The sequence below is a fragment of the Carcharhinus amblyrhynchos genome, chromosome 7 (assembly GCF_965287045.1).
Source record: "Carcharhinus amblyrhynchos chromosome 7, sCarAmb.v2.hapA, whole genome shotgun sequence".
Lineage (NCBI taxonomy): Eukaryota > Metazoa > Chordata > Chondrichthyes > Carcharhiniformes > Carcharhinidae > Carcharhinus > Carcharhinus amblyrhynchos.
Genome location: NC_137330.1, coordinates 62,592,780 through 62,616,191, shown reverse-complemented (window position 1 = coordinate 62,616,191; position 23,412 = coordinate 62,592,780). Strand labels below are relative to the sequence as shown.

The 23,412-nt window shown below is 41.5% G+C and overlaps 1 protein-coding gene across 3 annotated transcripts in view; it reads right to left on the bottom strand.

The window, feature by feature from the left end:
* The window catches only part of arhgap18 (Rho GTPase activating protein 18), a 111,559-nt gene that overhangs the window by 48,384 nt on the left and 39,763 nt on the right, over positions 1-23,412 (bottom strand). The window contains exon 1 of one of the 3 annotated variants that reach the window (XM_080192470.1): positions 23,050-23,223. The exons of the other annotated variants lie outside the window; for them this stretch is intronic. Within the exon in view, the coding sequence (XP_080048596.1) occupies positions 23,050-23,165 (116 nt within the window). The 5' untranslated portion in view covers positions 23,166-23,223. Of the gene's footprint in view, positions 1-23,049; positions 23,224-23,412 lie in introns of those variants that run through there. 3 annotated transcript variants of the gene reach the window in all.

Genomic DNA, 23,412 nt, shown 5'->3' with positions numbered 1-23,412 from the left:
TATTTGGTGTTTAGAAGAATGAGGGGTGATCTTATTGAAACTTACAGGAGGCCTTACAGTGAGATCTGGATAGAGTGGATGTAGTGAGGATGTTTCCACTAGTAGGAAAAACTAGAACCAGAGGGCACAGCCTCAGGCTAAAGGGACAATCTTTTAAAACAGAGATGAGGAGGAATTTCTTCATCCAGGGAGTGGTGAATCTGTGGAACTCTCTGCTGTAGAAGGCTGTGGAGGCCAGGTCATTGAGTGTCTTTAAGACACAGATAGATTGGTTCTTGATTAAAGAGGGGATCAGGGGTTATGGGGAACAGGCAGGAGAATGAGGATGAAAAAAAAATCAGCCATGATTGAATGGTGGAGCAGATTCGATGGGCTGAGTGGTCTAATTCTGCTCCCATGTCTTATGGTCTTACATCAAAAACATGTCAAGGAATATATTCTCTATTCAGATGAAGGTTCACCTTGATTTGTGTTCCTCTCCACAAATGCTGTCTGACCTTCCATAGTTTTTATTTCAAAATCTCATCATCTGAAATATTTTGCTTTTTTTACATGAAGTAACATAGTACTGCACACTTAATATAGTGGATTCAGATGCCTTTCTCCTTTAGCTAGGCACTTCCCACTTTGCTAAATGTCACATCGTTATTGCTGCTAATCACGCTACAGTGACTTTCACAGTTACAGATAGGGCTGACCTTGTGCTAGATATTGTCTACAGCTCAGGCATCGATAAATGGCATTTCTACAGGCTCCACTGTAGAACATACGTAGCAAAGAAGAGCCTGATAACATGTATTTTTTGCAGCCAATTCTGAGTGTGTACCTTGCATCTAAAATACAAGGGTGTATGCTTTCCTTACTTCTCGGGGAACTCCACTTCCCACTCCAATTATATGATGGTCGTCAATAGGCCCAATAAGAAGGCCATGCTAAACTGTGAATATAGTTTGCAAGGGGAGAGCTGAATTGCAAATATTCAATAGTAAACCAATAGAGGGAAAAAAGCTCTGCAAAAGATATAATGCTGGCACCCTTTTCAGAGAGATAGTTACAAAAGTTTGGGAGAGCCTGAATAGAAGTCATTTAGCTGTCCTTTTGTTCAGAGATATGAAATATTGTAAGGAGAATGGAATTAATGCAATTCAGGGAGGGACACATCTTATCATTTCTCATCATGATCTCAAGGATAATTTTCCAGCTTCTGTCAGTAAGGGTCTTGGTGGGAGTTTAAGTAGAAATTGGGTCCATGCTGCATATAATTTTCTATTAAGTTTTCCTGCTACACAAGTCCACCCCTCATGCATTTTTTTTTGCAACAGTGGCTGTACTTCAAAGTATCTCATTGGGTTGTAAAGTATTATGGAATGTCTTAGGGACATGAAAGACACAATACAAATGCAAGTTCTTTCGAAAGGCGGGATGTTCTGGCCATTCCCGCGGGTGAGATCTTCCAGTTCCATTGACAGCAACCCCCTGCCATGTGATTCCCAGCGGCAGAGGGTGTGAAGAATGGGAAACCCCGCTGACAGCGGCAGAATTGGAAGATCCTTTTGCCGACCAATGGCGATCACAAAACACATGATACAAATGCTGTGACATAACGTCCAATGTTTTCTGCCTCTACTTTTGTCAACCCAGGACTGTCCACCAATTTGCTTCAATGACAGAAAATTGCTGGTCAGCAACTGCAGAAGCAGAAAAAAAAACCTAATCAGTCCAAACCGTTTCAGGTTGCATTCTAATTGCTTTTAATTTTCAGCTCTTTTTTTCCCAAGGGATAATTAATGGTTACACTCCAATGTACAACCTACTGAGAAAAGAAGCCTGCACTTTTTTAGATTGTTGCCAAGGTCACCTGGGAACACATAACAGCGTCTCTATTTTCAGCTGCCAAAATAAAAGGGTTGTTTATGCAGTACAAAGAATCATGCTGCAGTATAGAAATAAAATATCATCAGTGACTTTTAACTTCTTTCAGAAAAGGAACAAAATGTCAGTTGTTGGCATCATGTTTTAACCTAATGTATTTTGAAAATAATGCAGGGAAAAATAGATGTTATCAGCTAATGTTGCAGAATCAGTCAGCCAGGCAGCTAAATATTGAACTGCTTTGTGCCACCTGGAGCCTTGTTTGCTGATACCTTGTGTTCCAGGCACCTGAGAAAGTCCATTACAAATACATGCAAAGAGTAGCACTACTTTGGAAATTAATCAGATGAAGTTGGTTTTCAGTGGAAACAAATAAGATGGCTTTCCATTTTGCATCATCACTTAAGACCAACTTGGCCCCCCGGGAAGAAGAATAATTGGGCTTCAAAACCAGTACAGTTGGCCATTCACCAAACTCCTCCATGCACATAATGTCATCGGGTACAGTGCCATGGTGATTATGCTAATGGATTAGTAATCCAGGAGTCCAAAATCCATACCGCAGTTTAAATCTCAATGTGGCAATTTGGGAATTTGAAATTAGGTGAATAAAACACTTTAATCTGGGCTTAAAACCTAGTCTCAGCAATGTTGACCATGAATACATCAAATTGTCATAAACACCCAACTGGTTCACTAGCACTCTTTAAGGAACAAAACCTTACATCCTGATTGGGTGACTGCACTCAGAAATGGTCTAACACGCCAGCTGGATCAACCTGCTACAAAACTGCATAATGAAAATAAAGCCAGACAAGTCACTTGGTTTCGAATATCAGGTTAAACAAATCTCCTGCCGGTTACCACTTACTGTCCCCCCTTAGCTAATAAACCAGTACTCCTCCATGTTGAATACCACTTGGAAGAATCACCGAGGGCATCAAAGGCACAGAATGTATTTTGGATGGGTAACCTCAATGTAAATCATCAAGGTCGGCTTGATAGCATCAAGAATGACTGAACCCTAAAGGACACATTCTGCATTATCTCATTTCCTTCCCTATGAACAATATGCTGTCTATATAGCATACAAGGAACAATACTTTTCACTGTATACCAATACTTGTGACAATAATAAATCAAATCAAACATCTGCCAGCCTGTGCCTGTAGTGGTGCTGGTGAGGGAACAACATGACAGTAAAACCTAACTGACCTTATGTTCAGCAATCTACCTGTTGCAGATGCAAATGTCAGTGGAAGTATTGGTATGACTGATCACCAATTTACACTAAAGATATCCTCCATTTAATTGTACTACACTAATATGATAGAAATAGTAGATCAAAGCTGGCAATCTGTGTAGAGCACTGGGCCATCAGCAGCAGCAAAATTGCAATCTACCACAATCTGTAACCTCTCCTCACTCTACCATTAGTATCAAACCAGGGACCATATCAGGTTAATGAGGAATGTAAATGAGCATTACAGAAGCAGCACGTATCCTTAAAAATGGGATTAAACAGCATAATCATTTTACAATAAACTGAATAATCTAACAGTCAACAGATCAGATCAAAACTCTATGGTTCTGCAGCATCTAGTTGTGGTAGACAATGGAACAACCACTGGGAGGAGGAAGTTCCACAAACATCCCTGTAAAGCTCTGATCTGCTCAGTTGGTTGTGGGATCACTTTGCGACTTCCACTGTCTGTCTTAAAAGTAGTTCTGTGTTGTAGCTTTGCCAGGTTGTCAACTCATTTTTAAGTATAACTTTAGTTAATCAATCTCTATCCATTCTAATATATCACCCCAACACCATAAAATTTTATTTTATGTTACAATCTTTTATATTGCACCTTATCAAATGCCATTTGGAAATCTAAATACACTATAGCCAAAAATTTCCAGTCTCGCCCATCATGGGAATCGTAGTGGACGAGACAGAAAATTCAATGGACCAGTTAAAGGCAGGAATTTCTGGTTTTGGGACACATGCAGCCAGAAAATCCTGTGCCATACCTTCTGATTCTTCTTTATCAACTCTGCTCATTATATCCTCAATGAACTCTAATAAATTTGTCAAATGCAATTTCCCTTTCATTAAACCATGCTGACTCTGGTTGATTGTATTATGATTTTCTAAATATCCTTTTACAGTTTCCTTGATAATTGTTTCCAGCATTTTCCCAATGACAAATGTTAGGTCAACAGGTCAATGCTTTCCTACCTATCTTTCTCCCTTCTTGCACTTTTCCAATCTGTTGTGACTCTTCCAGGACCAAGAGAATTTTGGAAGATTTCAACCTATGCGTCCACTCACTCTGCAGCCAGTTCTTTCAAGATCCTAGGAAGCAGGCCATCATGTTCAAGAAACTTGTCAGACTTTAGTCTCATTAGTTTTCTCAGCACTTTTTCTCCAGTGATCAGGATTGTTTTAAGCTCGTCCTTCCCTTTCAGCTCTTGACTTCTACTAGTCTTGGAATGCTTTGTGTGTTTTTACATTGAAGATGGATACAAAATATTTGTTCAAAAACTCTAACTTTCCCTTATTTTCTAATATTAATTTTGGTCTCAATATATCTCCTCAAATGTCTGCCACTGCTTTTTTTTTCACTAATTCGTGGGACATGGGTGTCATTGGCGGGCTAGCATTTATTGTTCATACCTAGTTGTGGAGAGCAGTTAAGAGTAAATCACATTGCTGTGGCATTGGAGTTACACGTAGGCCAGACAAGGATGGCAGATTTCCTTCCCTGAAGGACATTAACGAACCAGATGGGTTTTCACAACAGTCAACAATGGTTTCATGGTCATCAGCAGATTCTTAATTCCAGTTCCTTTTATTGAATTCAATTCCACCATCTGCCGTGGCGGGATTTGAATCCGAGTCCCCAAAACATTAGCTGAGACTTCTCTACCATCTTACTTTTTAATCTATTTTTCCAGTCCACTTTAGCCAAATCTATCTTCATATTACTGTAATTGCATTTATTTAAGTTTAAGACTAGTTTCAGAACCATATTTCTCATCCTCAAACTGAATGTGAAATTCTATCATTTTTGATTATTGTTACCAAGAGGATCTGTTACAAGGAGTTCATTAATTAATCTGTCTCATTACACATTACCAGGCCTAAAATAATATGTTCCCTGATTGCTTCCACAATTTATTGTTCAAAATACATTCAAGAACTCACAGAAGGTATTTTTCCATTTGATTTATCCAATCTATAAGAAGATTAAAGTTACCCAGAATTACTGCCTTACCTTTCTTACAAGCCACCATTATTTATTGATTTATATTCTGTCTACAGTGTAGCTACAGGGGGTCTAGAAACTTCTCCTTCCACTGACTTCTTTCTTTTGCTATTTCTTATCTCTACCAAACCAATTCTAGATCATTTCTCACTATCATACTAATCTCATCCTTTATTGACAAAGGTACCTAGCTCCTTTTCCTTTCTTCCTGTCCTTGCAGAATATCAAATACACTTGAATATTTAAATCCCTGTTACTTCACATCTGCCAGCAACAATGAACCTTGCTCACCCATAATTTCTAACTCCAGAGGTCTGGAGTATCGAAAAACCCGACTGATATTCAAATAACCTGCCTCCTCTAAATGGGCTCATTTGTTGTCTTTAGCTCCACTAACCTTAAGTACTTATTGCTCAGTTAAACGCAGACAAGTTGGCGTTAACAAACAACACTTTAAGTTCAAGATAATATCATATGTCAGCTTGGCTCCATTGGTATTACTCCTGCTTCTGAATCAGATGGTTGAGAGTTCAAGCCCCATTTAAAAGGCATGTACTTTAAGTGATGCTTTAGTGCGGCAATGAGAGAATACTGCATTGTTGGAGCTACTGTCCTTTTGATGAAATGTAAAACAGTTCAACCTGCCTGCTTGAGTTGACATAAATATTCCCACAGCAGTATTTGAAAAAGAGCAGAATGTTATCTAGAGTAACAATTAATGACCAAGGCTTAGGTGTACAGGACACAATTTCACATTTGTGGATGATACAAAACTCGGAAGCATTGTGAACTGCGAAGAGAATAGTGTAGAACTATTGCTTTATGGCTCTATGACACAGACAAGTTGGTAAAATGGGCAGAAAAGTGGCAGATGAAATTCAACACAGAGAGGGTGAGGTGATTCATTTTGGTTGGAAGACCATGGAAATATAATACAAAACAAATGTTACAATTCAAAAGGGAGTGCAGGAACAGGGGGATCTGCTGGATGTATATGTACATAAGTCATTGAAGGTGACAGGACAGGTTGAGACAGTGATTAATGGTAGAAGTTAATACAGTATTCCAGGCTTTACTATTAGGAACATAGAGCATAAGGCAATGAAGTACTGTTAAACTTGTATAGAACACTGGTTCAGCCCTAACGGGAGTATTCCGTTCAGTTCTGGGTGCGACACTGGAGGAAAGATATTAAAATATTCTTGAGAGAGTGCAGAAAAGATTCAAAGAATGGTTCCAGGAATAAAGACTTTGAATTACATAGGTAGATTGGAGAAATTGGAACTGTTTTCCTTGGAGAAGAGAAGGTTGATAAAGGTATTTAAAATCATGAAGGGTCTGGACAGAGTAGATAAGGAAAAAACTATTCCCATTTGTAGAAGAATTACAAAGAGGACACAGATATAAGGTAATTGGCAAAAGAAGCAATGGAGAGTTGAAGAGATACATTTTCATTCAACAAGTCATTGGGATCTGGAATGCACTGCCTAAGTATGCGGTGGGGCAGGCTTAAACAAGTCATTTAAGAAGAAATTGGAATATTACCTGAAAGGGAAGATTTTGCAGATTAAGGTTAAGGACTGGCATTGCTGGGGGTGGGCACAGAGAGCCAGCACAGACATGAAAGACTGAATGGCCTTCTTCTGCCTTAGTGTAACAACACAATGATACTGTGACCAAATTACCCTCATTGATCCTTCTTCTGATTTAGTGATTGCGGAACCTGATGAGCTAAATTGGTTGCTTCATTTGCTTGTATAACAGTGATTTTATGTTCGAAATAATTTATTTGATATGAAGAGCTGTAAGGTGTCCTGACAACATGATAAGTGTGATATAGGCTGGAATTTTACAAGCACGCCTGCCCCAATTCCTGGATCAGGCGAGACTCGGAGAACGCCATTCTCCATTGGCCTCGGGTGGGATCATATGAACCACAGGCAGACGTGCCAGTAAAATTCTACCCATAGTGTTTAAGTTTTTTCTTATTTTCCAGTTGACATTAAGCCATTTATAATAATATTGAAAATCTGAAACTAGGGGCTACAGTATGTTATCAGGTGCACAAAACAAATGAGATTTATAGATAAGTTGTGCTGTGTATATTTAATTTTTGAACCACGTCATAATCTAAAATGTTACTATTCATTCACTGAAGGACACACAAGAAACTAAAATAGTGTAAGAGTTACCTGAGTTAGAAGATAGTATGAATAACTTGATGTCATTGTGAAATAAAAATAAATTGAATGTACTGAAAATACAGAGCAGATCACAATCATCTGTACAGAGAAAACAACAGGGTAGCTTTAGTGACCTTCATCTGACTGAAGGGTAAGAAATAAACAGGCATTTTAGTCATTCTGGAAAACAGAAAGGACCAGAGAAGGAAATATTATTTTAAATGGCCTGCAAACACATAACAGGTGATATCATAGGTCACTGAGATAATGGAGTCATGGAAAGGACGAAAGAATGTAAAAAGAGGAGGGAGGGGGTGAAAAGCATCGTTCACAATGAAAAGCTGGTTTTAAAAAAAGCTTAGTTAAAAAAAGAGAGAAATGAAGAAATGAGAAAAAGAACGAAAGAGCTGTGTATTTAACACAAATGAAACATAAGCAGAAAATGCAAGTGAAGTAATGTAAATCCCAAATCATGAGAGACAAGAACAGGCCTACATCAATCTCCACCAGCATTGTGCTTGATTATAGGTCTCAAACTCAAATGTCAACCTACATTCCATTTGTCCAGATATTAGCAGACCTGGCCTCTGTCACAAGCTGTAAAAAGAATTGAATCTGTAGCTGTAGTCTGAGGTTAATAATGTCAATGTCAAGACTACTGAGGTGCTGTTCTTGAAACTTGCATTGAGCATCATTGTATCAAAGTGAGGTGGATTAAATCAATGAGCCACATCCTCATCCTTTCCTCATCTCTACCCCATTTATTTCTTCCTTCCCCTCCTCTCTACATTGTTTTCCTCATTCTACCTCTTTGCACCTCCTCAGCGCACCATTCCTCCCTCCTGGTCATTCTTTTTCCTCTCGTTGTTTTACACCTCCCCATTTCCTCCTTTTCTGCCGTTCAGTCTTTCTTCCCCTCTGTTAATTCCTTAATCCAGTTATCTCCTGCCCTCTGTCCTGAATATAGCACTTAATCTTGTCCCCCATATGCAATGCAATATCGATTGATGTTTATCCAACAAAAAAACCTGACCAGGCAATATTGAGTAAAGATGTTGGGTCAAGTTTTTGCATTAGGATAGCCTGCAGTGGATTTCCTTTTGCCTTTCTAAATTATTTGTTCATGGAATTTGATCGTTGCAGGCAAGATCAGCATTTAATGTCCATCATTAATTGCCCTTGAAAAGGTAGTGGTGAGCCACCTTCTTGAGTTGCTTCAACCTGTACAGTGAATTTGCAATGTTGTTGCTATGGGAACACTGATTTCCAGGGACTTTCTTGTATTGTGCAGATTAAAGGAAACAGCTGTCATAGTTTAGACATTCAGTGGATGCTGCTATTTCTGTACAACAGTCAAGTTCCATAAAAAATGTGCTGAATGGGTGTATTCTTGCAAATTGAATGAAGCAATCTATGGTATAAATTTTCATTTTAGGGTCAAAAAGTGAAAGAAAACAACTTCAAAGAATTAATCTACATTTGATCTATATGATATGATTTTTTTCATAGCAGGTATAGCTTTTCAGTAAGGGATTGTGGCTCCTGCAGAAACCCTTCAATTATTTCAACAGGGAAGACCTGCACTTCCTAAATCTACATATCAATGACTTGGATGAAAGGACCTAATGTATGGTTGCTAAATTTGCTGATGACACAAAGATAGGTAGGAAAGTAAGTTGTCAAGACGACAAAGAGTTTTCAAGGGGATTTGGATAGATTGAGTGAATGGGCAAAAATTTGGCAGATAGAATATAATGTGGAAAACTGTGAATTTGTCACTTTGACAGGAATAATAGAAAATCAGTGGTCTTTTGGCTAAAATCAAGCATCAGATTTCTTCTTGGTCATTTGGCTAACATCAAGTGTAAGCGTTCAGAGTAGCCAATGAGGTTAAACTGAGTCTTCATCTGATGCAGTTTTCTAAAGCCATCTTAGCTATTTGGTCAAGATGAAACTCATATTGAGCCAGGGATGGGGTGTAATGCTTCATCCTGTCAGCTTAAAGCCCAAGATGGGATGTGTATCCTTGTCTTGTCAGTTTGGAGTGGTTTGTCCCTCATGTGGGGACTCTGATTGGACTTCATTCCAAATCAAAAAGCCAACTAAGTACCAAAGGTACCAAAAAAAATCAAGCCCGGGGTAAGATGCAATATCTTTTCTCGTCAGCTTGGACCTTGTATGTCTTTTTTGTAGGAATTATGTACTGGATTAAATTTGAATTGTTTTTTGGAACAAGCAGGGCGATGGATTAAACTCCTGACCTGTCAACTCTGCACACTGGCTTTGTAATTTTAGAAGAAACAACTTTTTTTTAAGCAGGCCTTGTGGCTAAGATTAAGTGTAGGTCAGAATAAGCCTGAGATCAGGTGTAATATCTGTTCTTGTCAGCTTGCATCTCTTGCGGGAACCATGAACTGCATTGAAATTGAATTGGAATTGTTTTTTGGGGCAAGCAGGGAGATAGTTAAGGGCTTGCTCTGTCCACCCTGTGCATTGGCTTTGCAACTCTGACAAAGGAATTCATTTTCTTTAAAAAGTGTATTATTTGAATGGAGAGACACTGCAGGACTCTGAGCTACAGAGAGATGAGTGTCCTATTCAGTTTCCTAATCACTTGCTGTACCTGTATGTTGACATGAATCGCAGAATGTCAGCATACAGGTACTGCAAGTGATTAAGAAGACAAATGGAATGTTGGTATTTATGAAAGTCTCCACAGGCATTTAAGTCCAGCAAGGGGCATGCAGGCGGCAGGTTGTAGTGGGCTGCTCTTGGATGTTGCTTCGGGAGTTGCCTATTGCTTCATGTCGTTAGTGTGCTTAAACTGGACCATCTCGAGGGCAACATGACAGCTCAGAGACTATCTCTGTTGCTGTGCGGACACATGGATTTGGGCCTGTGTCTGTGGGAGTTTGCACGTTCTCCCCGTGGTTGCGTGGGTTTCCTCCGGGTGCTCCGGTTTCCTCCCACATCCCCCAAAGATGTGCTTTTAGGCTGATTGATTGGGTACTAAAATTGTCCCTAAATTGGACCTCCCTGATCCTCGCACGTTAGACGTAGACTAAAATCATGAATAGGTCACTGAGATAGTAGGACGGCGGCGTGGGCTCGTTGGGCCGAAGGGCCTGTTTCCCGTGCTGTGTTGTTCTTTGTTCTCTTTGTTGTTGTAAAGTTGGAACGTCCTGCTGCATCTATATAGGACTTCAGTTAGATCACTGGATAAAAACAAATTACTGCGCGTGCTGGAATCTGAAACCAAATAAGAAAATGCTGGAAAATCTCAGCAGGTCTGGCAGCATCTGGAAGGAGAGAAAAGAGCTGACGTTTTGTGTCCAGATGACTCTGCTGAGATTTTCCAGCAGTTTCTCTTTTCGTTAAGATAGATCACATTTGGAACACTGTGCATAGTTTTGGTCTACATCCTTAAGAAAATATATAATTGTATTGGAAGCAGTTCAGAGAAGGTTCACAACTCTTTCCTGGGAGGTAGAAATTGTCTTCTGAGGAAAGATTGAGCAGGTTGGGCTTATACCCATTGGAGTTTAGAAGAATGAGAGATGATCTTATTGAGACATATAAGACCCTGACAGAATTGGACAAGGTGGATGCTAAGGGATGCTTCCCTTTGTGGGCGAGTCCAAAACCAGGAAGCACTATTTAAAAATTAGGGTTCTCTTATTAAAGCTGGAGATGAGTAGAAATATTTTCTCTGACAGGGTTATTGGTCTGTGGAATTCTCCACTGTGAATGCTGGGTTATTGAATATATTCTAGGCTGCGTTAGATGGATTTTTGATTGACAAGGGAGTCAAGGGTTGGGGGGGGTGGTGGGGAGGCGGCAGGTGGATTAGAGCAGAATGTAGAATTAAAGGCAATAAATAGATCAGCCATGAACGTATTGAATGGTGGAGCAAGCTCAAGAAGCTGAATGGCCTACTCCTGCTTCTAATTATGTGTGCCGATACTACATGTAATGCAGGCAGAGCACTGACTGTGAATAGCTCTGCATTAAACTCCAGTTCATGTATCATGCTCAGTTCAATCCCACTGGCCTCCATACAACTTCATCATACTAAACCAAATATGTGCGGGTTAGCTGGATTGACATGGGGCATGGGGCAGCGGGGATGGAGCAGAGGGGAGTGCCTGGGTGAGATACCCTTTTGGAGAGTCAGTGCAGATTCAATGGGCCAAAAGGCATCTTTCTGCACTTTAGGGATTCAATGGGAGAGGGAGTTAAAAAGGTGGGTGCTGCATCTCCGGTGCTTGCATGGAAAGATGCCCCAGTGAAGGGTCTCTTTCAGTATTCCATGGGAACCATTCCCTCCACAATACTCTGCTCCACTCCATCATCTCCAACAACCGTTCCCTTTCCCACAGCACCAATAATCTTGTACCTCCTCTTTGTCACTGTTCAAGGCCTCAAATATTCAGAGAGTGGGGGTCAATGGGTGCTATTCGGATTGGTGGTTGGTGACTAGTGGAGTGCCCCAGGGGTCGGTGCTGGGGCCTCAGCTATTTACCATTTATATAGATGATCTGGAGGAGGGAACCGAGTCTACGGTGTCGAAATTTGCTGATGACACCAAGATTGGTGGAACGGCAAATTGCGCAGAGGGTGTGGAGAGTCTACAGAAGGATCTAGATAGGCTGGGTGAATGGGCCAGGAACTGGCAAATGAAATTTAATGTTGGCAAGTGCGAGGTGGTCCACTTTGGTAGGAATAATGGTAGGAAGGATTACTACTTACATGGCGAAAAACTGCAGCAGGCGACGGTGCAGAGGGACCTCGGGGTCCTTGTGCATGAGTCGCAAAAACCCAGCTTGCAGGTGCAGCGGGTGGTCAGGAAGGCGAATGGGATGCTGGCCTTCATAGTGAGGGGGATTGAATATAAAAGTAGGGAGGTCTTGCTGCGGCTATATAGGGCATTGGTGAGGCCGCAACTGGAGTACTGTGTGCAGTTTTGGGCGCCGTACTTGCGTAAGGATATTTTGGCCTTGGAGGGAGTGCAGAGGAGGTTTACTAGGCTGATGCCAGAGTTGAGGGGGTTGAGCTATGAGGAGAGGCTGAATAAACTAGGCTTGTACTCGTTAGAGTTTAGAAGAATGAGGGGAGATCTCATTGAGACATATAAGATGATGAATGGGATGGATAGGATAGAGGTGGAGAGACTCTTCCCGCTCAGAAAGGACAGTAGGACTAGGGGGCACAGCCTCAAGATAAAGGGGGGGGCGGTTTAGAACGGAGTTGAGGAAGAACTTCTTCACTCAAAGGGTGGTGAATCTCTGGAATTCTCTGCCCGTTGAAGTGGTGGAGGCTGCCTCGCTAAATATTTTTAAGACGCGGGTTGATGGGTTTTTGATAAGCGAGGGGATTAAGGGTTATGGGGAGAGAGCGGGAATGTGGAACTGAGCCACGACAGATCAGCCATGATCTTATTGAATGGCGGGGCAGGCTCGAAGGGCTAGATGGCCTACTCCTGCTCCTATTTCTTATGTTCTTATGTTCAAATGAAACAATGAATTACTTGTACTTCTGCAATTTAGCATACTGTATTCGCTGCTCATGGTGTGATTTCTTCTACACTGGACAGACCGAACATAAACCAAGTGACTGCGTTTCAGAACGTCTCCATTCACTCAGCAAGCACGACCCCAAGTTTCCTGTCACTTGTCATGTCAATTCTCTGCCTTGCTCCCATCCTGACCTTTCTGTCCTTGGACTGCTACGGTGTTCCCATGAAATTCCACACAAAGTTCATTGTGGGCTGGATCTTGTGACTGCCTGCCTGATATGTTTTCAGTTGGTGGATGTCCCCACCCACCTCCAACCTGGTGGGGTGGGAACAGTGCCCACTAGCTCACCTGCCCAGAGGCCGATTGAGGCCCTTAAGTGGTCATGAATGACCTCAATCTGCCTCCAATGCTTTGGGCAGTGGAAGTTGTGAAGAATGAAAAGACTGTTTTCCCCATCAACGTAGGGAAATGTGCATTGGGAGGAGTTCCTGTCTCTGTTTGTTAAGGCTGCTTGCAGCGTAAAATCAACATGGGGCAACCTTTTTGACCGACTTATCCAAATTCAGTGTTATATTTTCACTCTGTGCTCTACAGTGTTCTGGATTCCACTCTTGAGTTTAACAATTTCAGACATAACCTCTGCCCCATGTTTCTTTCCTTATTTGCTGGTTTGTTTTCTTTCTCATCTTTCTCTTTGTTCTTCACTTTGCATTCAGACAGCTGCTATGCAGCCTTTCACACATCATCCGTATGCATTTTTTTGTCCCTTTAACTTGTGTATCATGAAATGACTTCACAGAATCGTGAAGTTTTATACAGCACAGAAGGAGGCCATTCAGGCTACTAAGCCTTCGCCAGCTCTCCGAGTGAGCAATTCACTTAGTGTCGCTATCCTGCCATTTCTCTACACATTGTCCATTTTTAGCTAATGGTCTAATTCCCTTTTGAATGTTTGATTATTCCAACCTGCACTACACTCTCAGACAGTGATCTCCAGACACTAATCAGTTGCAGCAAGTCTTCCTTCAGCCTGTGTTTCTTCAAGGAAAACAGTTCCAGCTTCTCCAATCTATCTTCATTACTGGAGTTTCTCATCCCCACTGATCTGTGCAGCACTCCCTCCAATACCTCCACATCCTTCCTAAATACAAAATTGTGGGCAGGATTTTACAGCCTCACTCGTCCAGAAACTCAACGGACATTTCCATTGTCCTGCCCTTGCCTGCTCTGATTCCCATGGCAAGTGGGGCGGTAAAATTCCAGCAGGTATCTAATACAAGTTCAGCATAACTTCTTTGCTTTAATACTTTCTGCCTCAATTAGTAAAGCCTAGCTAGGATACTATTATTATGTTTTATTAGCCACTCTCTCAACTTACCACCTGCATGTATACACCCAGGCCCCTCTGCTCCTGCAGCCCCTTTAGAGTTGTACCTTTTATTATATTTTGTCTCTTCTTACCAAATGAATCATTGCACATTTCTCCGCACTGAACTTCATCTGCTACCTGTTTGCCAAGTCCACCAATTTGTCAATGTTCTTTTGCAGTTCTGCACTATCCTCCTCACAGTTTATTATTTATTTTTTCAAAGGGAAATATCCTTCCAACACCCAAGAAATTGGAAAATCAAACATCAACTCTGTTTGTCTTCAGATGCAGCTTGACCTGCTGTGTACTCCCAGCATGTCTGTTTTTATTTTGTCTTTGACACCAAAGCCTTATCCAGTACTGTCCCCAGATCATTCAATTAAAGGAACACCCTTTCATTTCCAAACCCATTCAACAACATGACAACATCAATTTGCATGATCATGCCAATCTCAGCACCCGAGTGATGTAATGAGCAACAAATCACTCGTCAACACCCTTTCCTCCGTGACTCTAACTGATAAGAACAAAGCATGACAACGGTGCAAATCTGTTTAATAACAAAATCCAAAGTGAACACAAGCCAGCCTATACCTTTCAAGTCCTGCGCTTTCTCTTGCACCTTCCAGCCTATCACCTAAAGTTAATAAAATGGCTAGCAATTGAGGACCCTGAGAGAAAAGTTAATGAGCACATAAGGACTCCATCCCATTGCCATGGCGACCAGAGCAGGGAGCACAACAAATAAATGTGTACAGCTGCTTCTCATCCCCACAAGGGAGGGTGTTGCTCCCTCAAGGGCGCTCAGTACCTAATCAAGGAATTGGCATCAGGAAGGGAGTCCTGCTGGGAGCCGCTACTCTTTCCTTATTGCAGAACCCCACTTCCTTGTGACCACTGCTCACGAAATCCCTCTCACTAATGGTGTAATTCTGAGGAAGTGCATCAGACCATGACAGCAGCATCTCCTCTAACCAGTGACAATCCTGCAACTGCCCTTATGTAGCCCGTAACTCGCCTGACGATGCTCCCCGAAAAGCCCCGCGACTCGCCCAGCAATGCCGCCGAACAGCTCCACGATGCCATGTCAAGCAGAACACAGCTGTTCCAATGGCTGGATACCTGTAATAAATTGCTACCCATGGCACCATCTTCACTTCTGCCTACAAAGTGGTTCTGAAACCAAATCAGAAAAAATGTTCCTGGTTACCTAGGCTCTCTTATTGGCATAACAGTGAACAGCTAATGTCGAAATACTATTGAAGATCCTGGGGCACAGGAAAGAGTCACCAACTTTCAGCTACCTCCTCAGATCTTCTTTCAAGCCCACTTTGCTTCAAGTTTGCTCCCTTTACAGCTCTTTCTTTAACTTGAAGCTTCCTTTAACTTTTCCCCTGGAAATATGGAGACTCGCAGGGCTGTTCAGATGTGACGTGGCCAAAGGTCTGTAAGTGTGCCTGGAAATGAAGCTTCAGTGTGTGTGCAGATGATGAGAGTGCACCAACAGGTGTCAGGAAGCTAAGGATAGGTGACTGTTCTTGGTTGTGCCAATGCAGCTGGTGCACACAAATGTAAATTGGCTGCAGTTGGAAAAAGCAAATGCCCCAAGATTTTCAATAGAATTCGGACATTAGCTGATCACTGTTATGTCAATAGGAGAGCCTGGGTAACCAGGGACATTTTTTCTGATTTGGTTTCAGAACCATTTTGTAGGCAGAATTGAAGATGGTGCCATGGGTAGCAATTTATTACAGGTACCCTGCACTTATTATTCAGTGATACATCTGACCTTGCAAGCCATTTTATTAACTTTAGGCTATATGTAGCCAAGGCTCAGGCTATTGTAATGTAAGTGGCCTCATGCTATATCCCGAATCTGAAAAAAAATTATCTGAAATGGCCTTGAGGATTTTGGATATTGGATGTTTGATCTATAAAATGTTGTGCAATGAAACTCTAGCTATTCTAAAGATTAATGATTCAAAATACCATATGGTTCAAAATAACGTGCCTACCGGCACTTAGATTTTTCACTTAAAAAAACCAAGTCCGGAGTTTTCTGACCAGTCATGCCAGCCGCCATTGCCAGTGAGAATTTGGCGCTCAGCCAAGTCTCTTCTGCACAGGGACTGGAGAATCCTGCTAGCATGAATGGCTGGAGAATCTCACCCATATTTTACTGATTTTTGGGTACTCAAATGATTAATACATCGGAGAACAGTGCACCAGTAGATTTTGAAATGATATGGCAACCAGATTATCTAGGAGCTCTTGCACCTCAACATTTTCCAGAATTCCACTGCCTCTCACCATGATTGGCCAAAAACTCTCTGTAGGTGGACACCCTTCACCCTGACACTCCTGATCCTCACAACTGCTTTATTGGCTTGTGGTTTGGTGGGCTTTTGCCTGAGAAGGCAACATGGGTTCCTTGCTGGTTCTACAGCCAGCCAGCAAGACTCTCATTGCCTTCATAAGATTCTTCCAATGTGTCTTGTAGTAAGAGAGAGAAATCACTCTGCAAGCCGATTAGCTTGTTTTTAACATGGATTGGTGCTTGTGGCAGTTGCCTCAGGAATTACCTTAAATATGCCCTGAAAGTGGAGTCAGTAGTCAAGCTGAACACTAAGAGAGGGAATAGTTAATGCTAATTAAATGATGAAGCCCTACACAAACAAAACATTAGTTACTTTGGATAGAAACCATGTCATCAACACTACAGGTCTGGTGATGGCATGTTAAAGGGGTTCATTTAAAGGCCCTAACTTATTTGGACCCCTGGAAGATCCAAGGAACTATCAAGTAAACAAGAGTTCCAAAATGTCAAGATGCTGATGCTTCATTTATTTGAAAATCAACATGGCTGTACAAAATAATAGACACAAGGTCTGAATTATTCTAACCTAGATTGTTCAATGCAATCTTTCTTTGGAAATTGATATCTGAATGATAGAAACAAAGGGTCATCTGACTCGAAACTGGAAATGTGAGCTCTATTCTCTCTCCATAGGTACTGTCAGACCTGCTGAGATTTTCCAGCAATTTTGTTTTTGTTTCAGCATTCACAGTATTTTGCCTTTATCTAAATTAAATGTTTGACAACAAAACCAGTTCTCAGTCCCGGTTCTTTTAGTATTTCTTGTAGTAGCAGGATTAGCAGTTTAGTGTTGAGTAGATGTGGTAGGGTACCTCTGTAAAATTGGAAACTGAATCTCAGTGCAGCAGATAATTATATTCACAAGTAGACAATATAGGAGGAATGACTACCAGCTCTACAAGAGGAGATTAGTCAATCTGACATCTAGGTAGGCTACTGATATCATTTCAGAGAATATTAAAGCACTAGTTCATCTACACCAGCTCATAAGAACAAGATCCTATGAGTTCTAAATATAATCTTAACTACAAGCATCTATTCAATAAACTGGCTATCCGATGAGACCTACGTATCTGCCACTTAAGGAATCACCAACTGATATCAATCCCACTCTGATCTCCTATAAACTTATAATAACTTAATATTTAACTTAATATTACCATGTTCTGATATTTTGTTTTAATACCACTATCAGCCCTTTAGTCCTTAATGCTACCATTCCCACCCATGTCTTATGCCAATCTTTATCAATCTCTTCTTAGCTCTGATCTATCCCTGATCTTTTATTCTACTCCACCTCCTCCAACCTCCTTTCCAGCTGTATAAAAGAGTCATATGGACTTGAAATGTTAATTCTGTTTCTCTCTCTGCAGATGCTACCAGATCTGCTGAGTTTATCCAGCATTTTCTGTTTTTGCAACTTATAATGGCCAAATGGCTATTGCTGGATTATTGTGACAAAATGTTCTGGTGTGGATTAATTGACTCCAAATGGTCTGTTTCTGTGCCATAATCCTATATAATAGCAGACCTACCTTTGAAACTGTTACTTACTTCATTTGTTAAGCCTCTTTGCTAATTATTTCAGTGCTCAATGTTAAAGCTCTGCTAACTATGATTCTATGGCAGCTTAAATAATTGTTAGTTTATTGCAGTTTTGTTGTCTGGCTGTCAATAATTAGCAAGAAAGAATTCTGCCAGTGGCTGTACAAATCCTAAGAAGATGGTAATGAAAATGTGAATATAATCAGAATTTTTAGGCATCATCCACCCCTTTGCAAAGACTATAAAGTAGGCTAGGAACATAAAAATGAGTAAGTATTTAGAAAAATAAGACTCTAAATTGTGTAAACAATTAATTTAATAGCTGTTTTTTTAAGGAAGAGGGAAGGTACAGACAATTATAGTACATCAATAGCCATGGATGATGACTCACAGCAATGATGAAACCCAAACATGCCAGGCCAAATGAAATGTAAAATGCTGCATCAGCCAACTACTACAAAAAGGAGAGAGGGGTATATATTGCAAAGGAGTGAATATTGCAAACTTACCAATGATATATTTAATATGGGCTATCAAATTAATATTGCTAATCTTCAACAATGTAAGTTGTGCTGTTGGTTCATGATGCAGAGCAATGCCAACAGCATTGGTTTCAATTCACACACCAGCTCCTGAGGTTATTCAGGAAGGTCTGCCTCTCAATCTTGCCCATCACTTGAAATGTGGTGATCCTCTGGTTAAATCACCACCAGTCTATGGTTATTTGGGATTATGCTGACTTTATGTTATGCTGTTTTTAAACAAAAGCTTAGTAATGTTGAGATATTGGAGAGTAAGTCCTTAGGGTTCCTCCTGCTCCATCAACATAACTTAGGCAGTGGTTTGTCAGAAATCTGATTTATTCACATAAATGGGATTCAGCCAAGATTTTGCAGCAAAACAAAAGAGGTTATTTTTCATTTATCCCCTTTGTAATGTACCTAAAGTGCCATTCTGTCTAAAATAGTTCAATTGATATCAAATTTCCATTTAGATAATCCTTGGGATGGTGCTCATTGCACTATCATTGGTATCACATAAAAAGGTAACATTCATTAATCATATGTGTTTGACTCAGTCATTGATGTCTTTAGCAAATAGAAGACATTTCATCAGCACTTTGTCCTGATTTGGCTTTTATGGTCAATTGGATTGGGACAATCCAACTGCAAGCCTATTCATAAAGAAAGATTATCAATCTGTGATGTTCCACTTTCTCTCTCCACAGGTGCTTCTGGACCTGCTGCACATTTTGAGCATTTTGCTTTTGGATTTCTGACATTTAAAGTATTCTGCTTTTGTGTTGGTAAGAAAGCATTTTCACCTCCTTCCACAACCTGATGTTCCAATGTGCTCCACAGGTATTGGAGTAGTTTGAAATGTAGATTGACTGGCAGTAATTAGCACCTAGCACATCGTTAAAATGGTCTTAGCCTTAAAATGATGAGATTTAACTTTCTGATGTTAGTTGAGTTTGTAATGCAGCAACCTCATGTCATTTAATTCAGTGATGAGGCCGAGAAAGAGATGCCACTTTACAGAGAGTGGCAGATCAAAGTCAGCAACTTTGGGATTTCCAAGTATAGCTGCCCATCTGCCAATCAACTGAAGTTGCCGTACCATTTCTGCATACATAATAGTGAACTCTATTAGTGGAATACTTCTACGGAAAATTCTGACCCAATATAAATTTAGTGAATTTGAGACAAGACTCACTTAAGTCAAATCCCTATCACTTTTTTCCACTTTAACTGGAAGTCGGGGAGAGCAATGTTTACTATGATGAAAAATAAATGAGAGAAACATGTCATATTTATAGAATTTCCCCATTTAGCAGTCCCTGTATGTTCAGTATTGCCATGACCCATGGGTGAGATTTAACTTTGAAGAAAGTGTTTCCCAAAGGTATTCGATCACAGCTTTCATGAAACTGACCTTGGGTTCTACATTTTTTTTAAATTGCAGCAATCCACCACAGTGGAATCTTACCCAAACTGGATATCTTGTTCGCACTGCTCACAATATATAAATGTTTCCAATTTAAAACGTGACTGGAGGCTGGAATGCAGACATAATGTGCACAGATGTTCAACCTCATCCAAAAAATTCCCACTAGGCTGATAACAGCTCTGGAAGTCGGAGAACACCAAGGGTCCACATACTTCTCACACAAGTCTTTGCAGTAATCTCAGAAGGGCGAATCCAAATTGATTGCTATTACACCCCCACAGTGAGAGGGGTGCTTGAGATTGTACATTGGCGTTGTACCTTCCTTCTGGATGCACTAATTATCTGGCATAGGCAGTGAAGAACATGCTCCAAAACATTACCACCAATGTCACACCTTGTATTTTTGACATGTCTTGCTACTTCTCCATCCAGAGATGGCATTAAAAGGCCTTGCCACCTTGCCAAGGGAAGAACAAATTCTCCTGGCCCCCCGCCACCCTGCTCCCCACCTCCCCAACCCGCCCAGCTGCTCCACTGTGCAATCAATGCATCTTCAAACCAATTGTTTTCTTTCCTTTACCACCTCATAATGATAACGAATGCACTTGTCCTGCTCTTTCAATTAAAAATTGAAGGACCTGGATGTCAAATAAGTATATGAAAAAAGATGTATAATTTGATTGTGAATTATCAATGCATTGAAGGGCAGAGGAATTGGTTGACATCAGCCTACAATCCCTGAGCAAGATTGGACCTCAGGCCCCAGTGAGTTTGACAGATGAGTGTTCAATAATGCTGTGGAGAAGTGAGGAGCATCCTGCTCTTGTAAAGTGGCAACAGTGTCACCAAGGCCAAGATATTTTGTAATAAGTATGAAGGTCCAGGAGGCAGAACCAATAATGCATGCATTTGTCTCATGCAGTGCAAATGATTATGAAGATTTTACTGGAAGTTTCTAAGAATTTTGTTTTTATTCATTCTTGGGACATGGGCATCGCTATTGGACAATCCATAGTTGCCCTTGGAGGACAGTTCTAGGTCAACCACATTGCTGTGTCTGTGGAGTCACATGTAGGTCAGACCAGTAAGAATGGCAGATTTCTTTCCCAAATGGTGAACCAGTGGGACCTTTTTGACAATTGACATAGTTTCACGGTCATCAGTAGATTCTTAATTCCAGCGAGGCAACTCTCCTAAAAAAATTCTAAGTGTCGAAATCGTGTAGAAACTGGAGTAAATCCTGTTGGTTTTTCAGCAGGATTTTCAAAATGAATCTCCTACACTCTGTGCACTGCAAGTGCACTAGTGCAAATCTTGCAAAAATTTAGTGGGCAGGGCCTGGTCCCACTAGAGAAGCTGGCAGCATAACACTGAGTGGCCACTATGCCAACCCATCAGCGCCGAGATCGGCACATGTGCAGTAACCTTGCACTGCTGGCCTCCCAATTGCTGGCCAACCCCACAACCCCTCATCACTGTCCCTCTGATTCCCCCACGACCTGATCATTGGCCTCACAAAAATATCCAGGCCAGCTTCAACCCCCAGCACCCCGCTTGCCTCCCACGCCCTACCTCTATCTCCCTGCCAGCAGTCCTGATCTCCCAATCCCCTCTCCCTACAATGGCAGCCCCGACCACCCTCCGCAATCCTGACTCCGCCCCCCCCAACCCCGATGCTCAGCCCCATCACTGGCCTCCCTCCCTCTGCTTGCGATCCCTGTGCAGAGTACAGCGGGAGTCCCCTGATCGCCCCTGAGGCCCTGCCTCCTTTAGGCCCCACTCCCTTGGTACTGCCCAATGCCCAGTGGGCAGTGTCAACATGCTTCCTGGGTATTGCCACTTTTGCTCATTGGACATTGACAGCCTAGCAGTGACAGCCTGGCCCACTGACAAGGTCCAGGGGGCACCGCCCCTTACCACCAACCCGCTGGAGGGTATCAACTGTCCCCCTTCACTCCAGCAGGGTCAGGCTGCCAACTCCCCGTAAAATGGGGAGTTATTGTAAAACCCAGCTGTCTGGGGGGTGAGGGGGAGGGGGGGAAGCTGGCAATCCTCTCCCAGCAGCTGGATTATCGGGGGAGGGGCAGTAATTCTCTCAGCCTGCTTTTGCAGGCAGCAGGCCGGGAGAATTTTATTGAATTCAAATTCCACTCTCTGCCATGGCAGGATTTGAACCCAGGTCCCCAGAACAGTAGCTGAGTTTCGGGATTAATAGTCCAGCCATACCACTAAACCATCGCCTGCCCATAATTCAGTGGCATAGTACAAGAAAGAAATGCTAAAGCAGCAGGAGTGTTGTAAACTCAGAGCATTCCTTTTTTTGTTTCTGAATGAGCCCCAAAACTGTCAACAAACAAAAGGCTGAAGTGTTCAGGTGAGGCACATCAAAATAAAGCCGACTGAGATTTGAAGTAGTGCGATCTGCGATGACCTGATTGCAGCGACAGCAAAAATCACAGTATGCAATATATAACGCGATATGATTTATGATTCGAATGCAATACATAATCTGCTTGCAATTGCCTTTTTTTAGATGAATAAATACAAGACATTTCTGCTTTATGAACAAAATTCTTAATTTCTAAACGAGATTTCCTGCAACAGAAAATTCCAACTATGATCTGGGACAGTTCTAGTTCACTTTCAAAGACTTTACCGTGTAATTCAGCAATCTAGCCCATAGGACAAGTACGTACCTGTTTAATAGGGACGCGCTCTACGTGTCACAGGGACTAAAATCCGAACTATGTTCAGGTTTGTAGCGACGTGCAATTCCACAATTTATGGACAGATGCTGAAATGCTAGAAAGCTTATTAAAAAGCTTTGCATTATTGATCAGCAGTAATTAAGCGCAGCAGCCGAAACCTTTGCACTTTACTGACGTTTGAAGTATGATAACGCACAGGTATGTTTCAAAGTGCTGAGATTCTTTGAAACCATTAACAGATAACGTAATTGGAAGAGTAAAATTCCTACCCTGGCGAAGAGAGTTCTGCTTCCTCCTTGGCGCTGGTTGCAACACCGTCCGCGGAATCATCGTTTAAGTGGTAGCCCGTCAAAACTACGCTCTGAGAAGTAGGCAATGGATCCATAGTGTACAAAGCATAATTCCTGCTAGTTATTGATCAACCGGACACGACATAAAGCAGAGAAGAGTAATAAACCTCCTTCCTTGCCAGGCAACGTGGATTATTTCCATATTGAAACTCCACCCCTACAATTCTGAACAAGGGTAGGGTGAGTGCCTGAAAACGCCTCTATTGTTCCAAACAAGGAACAGTGAACATAGAGGAACTGAACTTCGAGCGTGCGGCTCTAGCCCCGTCATTACCGAATCTC